General features: G+C 48.2%; 1 protein-coding gene across 1 annotated transcript in view; it reads right to left on the bottom strand.

Annotated features, from left to right (window-relative positions):
* Positions 1 to 5,557, bottom strand: part of NRXN3 (neurexin 3) — a 782,346-nt gene extending 776,789 nt beyond the window's left edge. The window contains exon 1 of the mRNA XM_007448147.1: positions 4,849 to 5,557. Within this exon, the coding sequence (XP_007448209.1) occupies positions 4,849 to 5,557 (709 nt within the window). The remainder of the gene's footprint in view (positions 1 to 4,848) is intronic.
* Positions 5,558 to 12,821: the final 7,264 nt, after the last annotated feature.

Below are 12,821 nucleotides of genomic sequence, written 5' to 3' on the forward strand. Positions count from 1 at the left end.
CAGGAAAAGATAGCAGACAATGAACCAACTTCTTGTTTTTTTTGCCAGCTGAAGAGGACCTCATGTCTCTTCACTGAATTAACCTAAAAACATGGACATACAAATGATATGTGACATAGGTAGACCCGTGTATTAAGATGTGAGAGTAGAGATCAACCTGGGAAAGCTTCCCCATCCTTCCTTGGCTCCACCCCACCTGCAACAGGCTGACTTCATGCTAAGTGAACTCTGTAGAGAAACTGGTACTGAAATGTATACACCTCGGCAGTGAATCAATTCTTCATGGCTGTAAGATTGTTGAGAAATTGCACATTCATAACTAAGGATGTTTTGAAAATAAACATTCAAGGTAATGACAAACTCCCAATGACCCATGAGGGGGCTGCTCTCTGGAGGGCACTAGGGATACCTCTTTATTGCCCAGGGAGCTTCAGGGATGCCCAAAACAGGACAGACTGGACTAAACAGAAAAAGCCAGGTGAATATGATCCACCGCAGCTGGACTATATTCCAAACCAGATATGCATAATTTTAAAGTCATTTAAAAAGATTAAAAGTCAACTTGAACAAATCTGAAGTTGAGAACCCAAACGTTTTATTTATAAACATCACACCTAGAAGTAAAACTCTGGGACCCCCTTCTCCCTCCGTCATGTGCCAGAATGTTCAATGTGACCATTAATCGGTTTGGGAGTCTTGGAATGAAGTTTTCCCAAGTAGGCTGTGTGGAGTTCAGTCTGCAGCCAGAGCTAATAGGCTTTCGCCCCAGGAAACAGAAGATACTGTGTCCATAGCTCTTCCCCCTAAACCCAACTCTCCCACAGCAACTATCTCCGGTGTCTTGTGGGTCTTACCGAGAAAAGATACCCAACGAGGGATCAAAATAGCCCAAAGCAAATAGAAGAGATGGGCCCATCTGTGCGTTCTTCCTGGGGTGCAGCGTGGAGATATTTTGGAGCCACTGAGGCATGGAAAGCCAGACGGGCCGAGCAAACATCAATACTGCCAGCATGCTAGAAGCTAATGGACTGCAGAGAGCGCCTCCAACAGGCCCCGACCACATCCATCTGAAGCTGCAGGAGCCTTCCCAGCCCTTCCTGCTCTTGAACTGCTAAAGCATGAAACCCTCACACAATCAAATGGCACGGCCCATCCTGCAAAGTGGGGCGATCAGACGCCTGGTACACAGGACCCACTGCTGGGACTAAGTCCCCTGGTTTCAGTTCTGTGACATTTGCAATTTAAAATGGGGGAGAGAGGAGGGAATAGATGCATCCTCACTACCCACTTTACACTAGCTTTAGGAAAATGGGGAGGCATTTATTTAGGCTATTTATCTTGTTTTATGCAGATCTGCTTGACCCTTAGCAGCTGGGATTTTTTTTCCCCTTCATAGTTTACAGGTGAGTTTCCCCTGCTTACTCTAAAACTTAACTGTGTGTGGAGAGAACGGGTATTTTCTAAAAGCCTGACATGCATTTTTGTGATTGATCAGACATAATGACAATTACCAGGATCAACAGGCTTCAAGTCACCAACAATAAATTCTGGTACCTGCCCCAGCATCCATCCTCACCTCAAACTTTGCACTGCTCCAAACCAACCAAGTGTTAGTTACTACAGAGTTTATTTACTGTATTATGTATCAAGAGAATAATGAAATATGCTGTGTGTTTGCCTTCTACAGAAAGAGGTGTCAGTCCATAGCCACGAGATGATCTGAACCCTATAGAAAGAACTATTATTAAAATATACATATTGTATTTAGCTATTAAAAAATTGACTGCCTATCATCTGCTCTGAAGAGATTCCTCTGGAGACCTCAAACACACACACACACACACACACACACACACACACACACACAACCGAACCAAAGGGAAAAGAGAGAGAGAGAGAGAGAGAGAGAGAGAGAGAGAGAGAGAGAGAGAGAAGAAATTGTATACATATACAGCATAGAGATTCTTCCTGCAGAAAAGTGCTGATCCAAACCTGCCCAGAGGAAATGAGTTCTTTTTAAACACAAAAAATGCAATCAGGGATAATCAGCAAGTTAACAACACACTTGCAAACACCCTGGTCCCTACAAAGGAAGAATGCCAGCTTCCAAGGCAAATTCTGAGAACAGAACAGATCCTTTGGGTGAAGGAGAAAACAAGGGATCACGTCAGCATCTTCAGGCAGAACTTCCTCCAAAGCCAAGAAGCTTTGCAACTGCAGTCAGCTCCAGGAGGGACCTGCTCGTGATAAGTGCTTCAGTAACCACAGTTGCAAAGTGGCTTTGTGGGTTGGTGTTGCCTCTACCCCTCTGCCCCAGCCCTTCTTCCAGTGGGTTCAATGGGGAAAAACAGAAGCCAAAAAAGGATGAGATGCATGTCTTGCATCCCCCTCTCCTGCAGCCCACCCACAGGAAGGGAGGGATGATGTCCAGCCCAAAAAAGGAAAGAAGCACTCGAGGGAGCCCATACTTGACCTACAAGGAGGCTCCCAACAAGATCCCCAAAGTATCCTAGTATCCAGCATGTATCACCTGTGAAATAAACCTTGTTTTGATTTTTTAAAAAAATTTGTAATACCTACTAGTTGTTAAAATTCATATCAACCACAACCTGCTTTAGGGATTGGGCAGTTCTCGGAACGTTTGAGGAACACCTGCAGACACTGTTTTAAATTACAAATCCCAAGGCAGTGGGGCATCACCTGAATGAAGAGATCATGGGAGTCAGCACTAAGACACTCACCTGGCCGCACCTACCTGATTTCCCTTGACCTGTTGGTTCGCAACTTTAGCTGCACAATGGAATCACCTGGGGAACTTTAAAAATATACAAATGCTTGAACCCTGTCCCCTAGAGGTTCTGATTGAATGGGTCTGGGGTGTGGCCTGAGAGTCTTTCTTTTTTTTTTTTTTTTTTCTTTTAATATTTAGTTATTTGGCTGCGTCGGGTCTTAATTGCGGCACGTGGGATTTTGTTGCGGCATGCGGGGTCCTTCGTTGCGGCGCACACCTCTTTGTTGAGGCACTCAGGCTCCAGAGCACGCGGGCTCAGTACTTGCGGTGCAAGTGCTCTCTAGTTGTGACTCACGGGCTCTAGAGTGCTCGGGCTCCATAGTTGCGGTGCACGGGCTTAGTTTCCCCATGGCATGTGGGATCTTAGTTCCCTGACCAGGGATTGAACCTGCGTCTGGTGGATTCTTAACCACTGGATGACCAGGGAAGTCCCCGTTGTATTTTATCTTATTTTTTAATTTTTTCCCAGTTTTTTGAGGCATAATTGACAAATACAACTGTAAGGTACGTAAAGTGTACAACGTGCTGATTTGATATAAGTATACATCGTGAAAGATCCTCCCCCATCCCCTCCAGGGACTTACATCCATCACCTCACATATTTACTTTTTTTTTTTTCCTGGTGAGAACATTTAGTTCTACTCTCAGCAAATTTCAATTATGCAACACAGTGTTATCAACTCTGGGATGCTTCTTTTTAGACGCAGAGGAGGAACACGTAAGTGAAGAAACTCTGGTGAATTCCTGAACCTCTCTGAGCCTTTTTTGTAAAGCAGAGAATTATCCTTGGGATTAAATTGGCTTACACGTGCTAAGGGCCTGGCGTAATGCCTGGTGTCCCCTGCATCGGCAGGCGGACTCTCAACCACTGCGCCACCAGGGAAGCCCCTGAGAGTCTTTTAATTCCCCCAGGTGATCCTAACGGGCTACCAAGGCTGAGAGCCACATTCCACCACCTCCATGAAGAGACCAGCACGGGACGGTGACACAAACATCTCTAAACAAACAGAGGGCTTAACTCTAAAAGGATAGGAGGCGATGTAACTTCCTCACGTCTTCCTCATCCCAACCTCCCAACACACACACCCATATGGTCACTTTGTCACTTTAACAGGTATTGAAATCTAGGCCTTCAGTGAGTCCAGGAATCTGGAATCTAAGTATTTGTCAAAGTAAAGTCTAGACCCCTTTTCTCCTAATCCCAAATAGTCAGAATTTGGTGAAAAGGGTGAGGGCAGCCTAAGTCCCTGGGCATAAATCCCTCCTTCCCTCCCCCTGGGAAGTTGTAGTTGAACTTGGGAGGTTCTCCAAGGCCAGGCTGGGTATTGCCAGCTCCCCTGGGGGCTTGGCTGGACAGTGCTCCTGTCTGTGCCTTCTCGCACCAGGAGAGGAGAGGACAGGAAAGAGGAAGCACACGTGGAAAATCCTAGTGCTGGAACAAAGAGGCGAGAAGTCCCATCCCCAGATGCCCTGTCCACCTGGTAGACACCTTCCATAAGATTGCAGGAGGAGGGGCACAGCTGAAGGGCTGGACTTACAGCAGGGCCCAGTGTGGACCTGCAGTCCATCTCCCGCATTTTTCTCTGCACAGGCATTCCTTATGTTAGGGACGATGAGGAAGAAGTGATGGGGAGTTTCCCATCTATCCCCAAGGGCCCAATTCTCAAGGGATCAGGAGGGACAGAGATAACCACTTTGCCCATTTCTGTCTGACTTCTCACCTTGGGCTCATCCTGCTAAGCTGCACTGCGGTGGAAGGAACTCAGCTGGGACACAGATCCTGTAGTCTACTCTATCTAGCTTTTTGAGTACAGCCAAATATTTGCCTAAGGAGCCCAGAGTTGAGTAGTCAGGATTCTCTGCTGCTGAGTTCTGATGGATTTTCCACTGAGAGCAAGCAAAGGATTTCTACCACCTCCTCAGGGAAAGGGACGCAATAATCTGACATGCAGCTAAAGATGCACTTCAATGATAGAGCTGGTTTCCGTCAGGGGTCTTGGTCCTTACCCAACCCAAGTGGGCCTCTAGCGATACAGGAATAGGGAAGAGGGCCTTACCTTCTGAGCAGAGCTTGCCACCATACCCGGTGGTAGAACAGTCACAGGTGGGGTGGCCATCCAGGAGAAAGCAGATCCCACCATTTTCACAGGGACGCTCACCACAGGGTCCCTCGGCATCCAACTGGACACCCTGGCTCCCCAGAAGCTGAGGCTCTGAGTTGCCATACTTGAGATCCAGGATTGATCCCTTGAAGCCGGCCATGGCCTGTACTCCATCAAGGGTCAGGGCAGAAGGTCGTATGTCTGCGGGGACTCCGCCGAGGAACAAGTCACTGACCACATCCATGTAGGGCCGCTGGGGCTGCAGCTCCCCAGACTGGCCCTCACCATCAAGCACCAGCACAGTACGCAGGTGGTCACGGCTCACCATGAGAAAGTGCCAGCTGCTGTCGTTCACCTGTTTGTTGGACAGCACGGCGGTCTCGGCACAGTCCATGCTGAAGCGGAGCTGCACGTGGCCATCCACCAGGGAGAGGCAGAGGAAGTCACAAACGCCGCCGTCATCCAGGTAGAGGAGCAGCCCCGTGGAAACATTGGTCTTGAACTGGAAGCTCAGGTCACTGCGCGTGCTGGCATCCCAGCGGAGGTAGCGTGCCCACTGGTTAGGAAGGCCCATGAACTCAAGGCCCAGGCAGAGCCCCAGCAGGGACCCCAGCAGGACGCTCACCTTCAGGGTGAAGAAAACCGAGTGCATGGTGAAGCTCATCGTGGCTGCTGGGATCAAGCCCCGGAGGGGCAGACAGGCAGGGAACAGCCCTCGGGGGGAAATCCCCCTTTGCAGTAGAAGGGAGGGAGGAAGAGGAGATGGGTGGGGGATAGAGAACACACAAGGGGAAGGAGGCACACGCACAAAGATCAAGAGGCGGAGGAAGGAGGAAAGTGAACAAGACAGCCGCAGATGCTCACACGAGCAAGAAACTCAATAAAGAGGGGAAAGACAGGGCAGCAGTAGAGGAGGACAGTCAGGCTGAGAAAGTGAGGGTGCAAAGTGTCCTTCTCCAAGAAAAGATCTCAGCTATCCATGTGGATCCGGAGGCCTTGATTCAAGGAGGAGAAAGTGCACGGTGGGTGGAAGCCTTCAACAATGCCGTCCTCCCGGTGGACCCCCAAACACCCCAGCCAGGGAGGCCGGGGAGAGGGCTGGGGTCAGGGGGGCCGTGATGGAGGAGGAGCGAGCAGTGAGGTGAGTCAGGTGAAAGGTAGAAACAGGCCAAGGAACAGTCCTGAAGGTCTGCCTCCTAGCAGCAGGGGGCTGCGGGGAAGGGATCAGCTGGAGGCTGAGTGCTCAGGCAGAGCAGGGCCCGGGGCAGAGTGGAAGCAGGCTCAGACTTCATGGTGCAGGCCAGAGGCAGTCCTGCCCATGACCTGCCTCCCAGGACTCCAGAGAAAAGACCTGCAGGATGAAGGGGAGGGTGGGGGAGAAGGAAACAAAGATCAGGGCCACGTGTCAGGAAAAGACTGCATCCCATTTCACAAATATTGATGGAGTGCTGACTGCAAGCCAGGCTATTCTAATGATTCCCACAGTGCTTGGTGCTTCAAACAGAAGGGAGGGCCCGGGTTCTTCCAGAGCCACATCAGGACCCCAAGCTCAGTTCCTAATGATGCACTCAGTTTTTCCATGTGCAAAAATAGTATAAAACCCCCAAAGCCATATCAGTGCACCTTTACAATACTCATATCACAGGGTCACTTAGATGAAATTTATTTTTAAGATAAGTGCTAACATTTTATACACTCAAATACACACATACAATTTTAACTCGTTTACCTATTAAAAGACATGAACATGAAAATGACATTGGTTTTTTTTTTAGATTTTTCTTTTTCAGTTTGACAATCCAGTGTTTGGTGTAGGCACCCTAAGACAGACCCTCACCTTTAAATTTTTGAGAGAAATATTTATAGGAATCAGTGAAAATAAATTAGAAGGTGAGTAATGAGCAAAAAACACTCATCTCTTAACTAAATGTTGGGGGAAAGGTCTTATTGAAAAAAATATGTGCTTTGAGCCTTAAAAAAAAAAAAAAGAAAAAGGCTGAGTGAATCCTAGTTCTTGTATGTGGAACTTTGAGAAAATGTCTTGATCTATCTGAGTTTCTATTTTCTCATTTATAAAGTAGAGAAAATAAAAGACTTTTTCCAAGGTTGGAGAGAAGATTCAATGAGATCATGTATTGGAAGATTCTAGCATGAGGCTACATACATAGTAGGTGAACAATAAACACTACCTTCTTTCCTTCCTAATTTCTAGGTAGGAAGGGACGAGAAGAAGTGTCTGTACGTGTGAGTGTGCACATGTCTGTGAAGTGGGGATAGCATATTAAGACACATTTTTTTAATTAAAAAAACTGCAGAATGAACAACAAATGAACAGTTGAGGAATGTCACAGACCTAGAGCACGTTATGCGTGTTTTATACTGATTGGAAATGCACCAGCACCCAGTCAAGGGGTGATCTGGTTTCTGAAAGCAGACTCTGGCCACATAGCCGAGTAGAGACTTCTGTGTTCACATGAGAGCAATGAGTGCAATTTCCAAGAGCTATGCAAGTTGCTGCCTATTAATAGGCATGTTTGATAATTCACCATGGTCTCTGTCAGACCACTGTCCACTATTTTTATGATGACCACATTAGCAAAGCTAGTTATTACCCCGGCTTTGAAGAGGAAAACACTGTTCCTTAAGCAGGAGCAAACTCCTATTTCCCCTGAATAAGCAAGCCCAACCAAAAAGAGGCTGATTAAATCCATCATAAGGAAAGCCTCTGTTGTATAAAAGGTCTTGTCCATGCAGTGTTTCCCAAAGTGTGGCATGGGCACCTCCAGGGGTGCAAGGGATGCTTACTAGAACACGGGCACAGCAGTGTGGAGGTGCCAACTCATGCGGAATGTGAGAACCAACTATTAAAATTTCAGAAATTTTTGAGCTGGTTGATGACACTTTGGTAGCATGAAATCAACTATGCTAGGAATATTTACACCACACAAATAGGCAAACATCACAAATCAGAGTCTGAGAAGATGAGATTTAAGGAAAGTCTTCAAAGAGGGTGAGAGAATTAGCCACATAAATATCTGGGAAGAATGTTCCAGAAGTAACAGTCAGTGCAAAGACCTTAAGCCTGGAGCAGGCTGGTATGTCTGAAGAGCAGCAAGGAGGCTGGTGCTATTGGAGTGGAGTGAGTGGAAGACATGAAGCCAGAGGTGGGTATCAGGCAGCTAGAGAATGAGTGATGACCTAGTCTCTAAGAACGTGATCGTTGTACGAGGTGAGTTATGCCAACCAAGGCAAAAGGCAACATCCCAGGGGAGAGAGGAGATGCTTGTCCCCAAAGAGGGCTCTTCTGGTCCTAACATCTGCCATGTCTACATATTTTTTTCATCAAATTTTTGAAACGGGGCCACTTTCAGGGAATGTGCTCAGAGGACAGCAGCTGCCCTGTCCCCTCCCCCTATCATGCATCTGATTTAGAAGAGTGGGGAGCAAGGCAGGCATGAGCACGAAGCACAAGCCTCTCCAAAGGAGTTTCCCAAGCCAGTAAATATTAATGAGCTGGGAATGTAAAAATCATGTGCTATGTGATGGAGCCCACGGCGTGTGAGCCCCAGAGGCTTGGGCAAGTGTTTTCTCAGTGACGCCACCCTGGCTGCTGCACCTCCCTCTCCACTCCCTGTCCTGCCCGTTTAGACCAAGGAGTGCAGCTCAAGCAAGGCCCAGGCTCAGATGGCTAAAGCCAGTGGGACCCTCAGTGGGAGGCAAGGACATTCAGATGGAGGGCTCAGTGATATGGATGAGCAGGGAGATGGGAATCCCTCTAAGTGGATAGCTCCAGAAGCTTTCAGACTGGTCTAGATGTCAGCTCACCTCTGGGCCCCTGCAAGTCTCTTATGTGTCTGCAGAAATTAAATGACTTGCTCAATTCGATCTAACTACTTATTGAGGTCCGATCTTTTCCAGCCATTCCTGGATCTAAGCAGAGTAAGACATGGTTCTCGCCTTCAGGGGCATCACAAGGCAGTGGGGGAAAGTGTACTTTAGAGACATAAAGCAGAGCAATAAAGAGTCCAGGCACTGGAAGCTCCATGGGACGCAACCTGGGGGCATGGACTGCTTCACCATGGTGCTGCCACAGGGCCTTGGCTTGGAGTGGGAGCTCAGGAAACATGTACAGGAAGAATGAACAGTAAAAATAGAAGCTGAAGAGCATGGCTGAGGATCATCTGACTTCTGTCCCACGCGGTGGCCTCCACACCACCCCGCTTTGTACAATGACGGCAATCCTGCGCCTCCACACTTCCCTGGATGCCCACCTCAGATGACCCCTCAGGACAAAGCAGCACATGTCTAGTGATCTGGGGTAACCCACGAGTTAAGAACTAAGCTGCCCAGGACCACTTGCTGTGAGGAGGATCATGGGAATTTACCCAGCCTGCTTAGGGGTGACCACTCTATCCCACCTGCTGAGCCTCCTCCATCAGATTGGCAGTCCTCCCCTCCAGCCCTGACCAGCACTGGAGATACTGACGTTCCCCTGCCTGCATCTTGGGGAGTCAAAAAGGCTAACCGAGGAAAAACAAGCTTTCTCTCCCACAGGCGCCAGGTGGAATCTGATTTCAGGACTGGTAACATCAGAAGTGGGTTAATCTAGACTTGACACCCTATGGTCTGCCCACATTCTCTCCTAAAGCCCTTCCATTTCTTTCTTGGACTGTGGACATTCCCGTAGCCTCTAGAAAATTGCCACAGTGGCCCAGCCAAGAGCTAGAGATGACCTTACATTTAATATCACAGGCCTCGAGCCAGCTGCCCCAGGCATTTACCCTTTGGCCTTCTCTAAGCCTCTGGCAGGGCTGTGCGAGGCTCAAGAAATGGGAAAATGGGAGCCAGGGAGTGCTCTCTACAGGGTAGGCCAACTGCTACCCTCTCCTGAGCCACAGGAGGATGCAGGCAGCCGCACGTGCAGGTGGTTTGCTCCAGTGCCCACATGGAGGGCCCAGACTGGTGCAGAAGCTCAAAATGCTTGTCCACTGTGTGAGAATCCAGCAGGAGAGGGAAAGGGAGTGACATTATCTAATTGCCAGCTAATTTGCATAATTATTAAACGGCATACTCCTTATGGGGGGGTTCACATCTTTGCAAACGTCTCACAATCCAGCTGCTTAGGAGGCAGCAGGGCCCTCACACAACTCCGACACATGGGCTATTTGCCATCGGCACAGCTCAGAAGATCTGGCTGCCATGTGCCTTTCCACCTCCCTCCCTACAGCTCCTCTGTTCCCTTGACAGACTCAGAGGAAAGTGGGGCCTGTGTCTAGAACCACGGTCAGTGGGAAGGCATGATGATTACTGTCCTCAGTGCCTCAGACTGGGCTTGCCAGTTCTTCCTCTAGAACAGCGGTCCCTAACCTTTTGGCACCAGGGACTGGTTTCGTGGAAGACAATTTTTCCACGGACCGGGGCAGGGGGGATGGTTTTGGGATGATTCAAGCGCATTACATTTATCGTGCACTTTATTTCTATTATTATTACATTGTAATATGTAATGAAATAATTATACAACTCACCGTAATGCAGAATCAGTGGGAGCCCTGAGCTCGTCGTCACTTGCCACCCACTGATAGGGTTTTGATATGAGTCTGCAAGCGACTGATTTATTATGGCCTCTGTGCAGTCAGACCTCTCTGCTAACAATCATCTGTATTTGCAGTCACTCCCCAGCACTAGCGTCACTGCCTCAGCTCCACCTCAGATCATCAAGCGTTAGATTTTCACAAGGAGCACGCAACCTAGATCCCTCGCATGCGCAGTTCACAGTAGGGCTCCCGTTCCTATGAGAATCTAATGCTGCCCCCCCCCCCATCTGACAGGAGGCGGAGCTCAGGCGGTAATGCAAGCGAAGGGGAGCGGCTGTAAATACAGATGGAGCTTCACTTGCTGGCCCGCTGCTCACCTCCTGCTGGGTGGCCTGGTTCCTAACAGGCCACGGACCGGTACTGGTCTGTGGCCCAGGGTTTGGGGACCCCTGCTCTGGAACTTCTCATCAGCATCCTTCTTATGTCCCTCATCAGGACCAGAAAGTCCCTATAATGGCTCTCTGTTGGTTCTACTTGCCTCCCTTTCACCATACCCCTTGCCCCCCTTTGAAGGTAAAATGATTTTCACCATCAATCTGAGTCCAGGTCATTTAGGTGGGCTTCATCCCACCCCCAGATCTTGTGACACAATTCAGCCAATTAGGACATTCCAACCTCCTGCCATAGTGATTAGTTTAAGGATCGGTCTGTCACCCAAACTGAGTCAAACTGGAGTTCACTCTGGAACTTTTTCTGGAATTGGTGGGAGAAGGGCCCTCTTTTTCTACCTCATTGTCAAACAACTATAGTGAAATCCAGAATTGATGAGAGATACCATTGTTACTATTCAAGATAATCTTGTCTAACAATGAAGACAACAAAGAAGTAGAGCTGAGAGATGGATTTCTAGTGATGTTTTAGCACCTAAATGTAGCCAGACCTGAAGCCCAATGGATCCTGGGACTTTCATTACATGAACCAAAACTTTCTTTTTTCTCCTTGCTTAAGTAAGTTTTAGTTGGGTTGTAACCAAGAGTCCTGACTGATACACTCCTAATACTAGACCTTAAAAAAATACTGTCATTGACACATCAACAGAAGCTTTCATTTCATATGGCCACTCATACCTGGCAAGACTGTGACTTGAGAGACATGTCAGATGTCCCCCACCACCAATGCTCTACACCCCTCTTGCCCATGTCCCTGGGCATGCTCTATCCCCAGGTGCTTTGGAGGGGAATGCAGGCTCATCCTTGCACAACAGCCTCAGAGATTCACTCTGTCAACTAAACTATGCCCCTCTTGACACTACACCACTAAGGCAGCCCCTCACACTCAGTACTCTCTATCTTAACTCAACAGCAAAGGCTCTACTGCAGGCGGGGGTGTGGGGTGGCGGCGGTGGGGTGGGAGGGTGAAGACATGAATTCTCTCCGAAATATGAAAGTAGTTCAGGGTAGGGATGCAGAGCGTGGGCTTTGGCGTCAGGCAGGGCTGTATTTAAACCCAGACTGTCATTACTATAGCTATTTAGTCTTGGGCAACTCTCTGAGTCTTTGATTCGTCTGAGAGAGAGAGAAAGAGAGAGAGAGAGAATGATAATACCTATCTCATAGGGTAGTTTGGGACTTTATTAACTTTTAAAATGCACAGAGGTACAACTAGTTTTGGAAAATTGCATGGCAATAGCTACTAAAGCTGAATATTTTTGTCCCATGACTCCATAATTCCCCTCCTAGGTATACACCAACAGAAATGCTTACATATGTCCAACCCAAGACATGCACAAAAATCTTCATAACAACATTAGTCATGATAGCCAAAACCTAGAAAATAACCAAATGTCCATCTGCGGTAGAATGGAATAGTAAATTGTCATCTATTCATGCAAAATGCCATACAGCATTGAGAATGATTGGCCTTCAGAGAGCCACATGGATGCATCTCACAGAAGAGCACATATTCTTTCTTTTTTTTTTTTTTTTTTATGGTACGCGGGCCTCTCACTGTTGTGGCCTCTCCCGTTGCGGAGCACAGGCTCCGGACGCACAGGCTCAGCGGCCATGGCTCACGGGCCCAGCCGCTCTGCGGCATGTGGATCTTCCCGGACCGGGGCACAAACCCTTGTCCCCTGCATCGGCAGGCGGACTCTCAACCACTGTTGTGAGAGAAGGGAAGGGAAGAGAAGGGAAGCCCTTCTTCTTTTTTTTTTAAACATCTTTATTGGAGTGTAATTGCTTTACAATGGTGTGTTAGTTTCTGCCGTTTAACAAACTGAATCAGCTATACATATACATATATCTCCATATCTCCTCCCTCTTGCGTCTCCCTCCCACCCTCCCGATCCCACCCCTCTAGGTGGTCACAAAGCACGGAGCTGATCTCCCTGTGCTA

The sequence above is a fragment of the Lipotes vexillifer genome, unplaced genomic scaffold (genome assembly GCF_000442215.2).
Source record: "Lipotes vexillifer unplaced genomic scaffold, Lipotes_vexillifer_v1.1 scaffold542, whole genome shotgun sequence".
Taxonomy (NCBI): domain Eukaryota; kingdom Metazoa; phylum Chordata; class Mammalia; order Artiodactyla; family Lipotidae; genus Lipotes; species Lipotes vexillifer.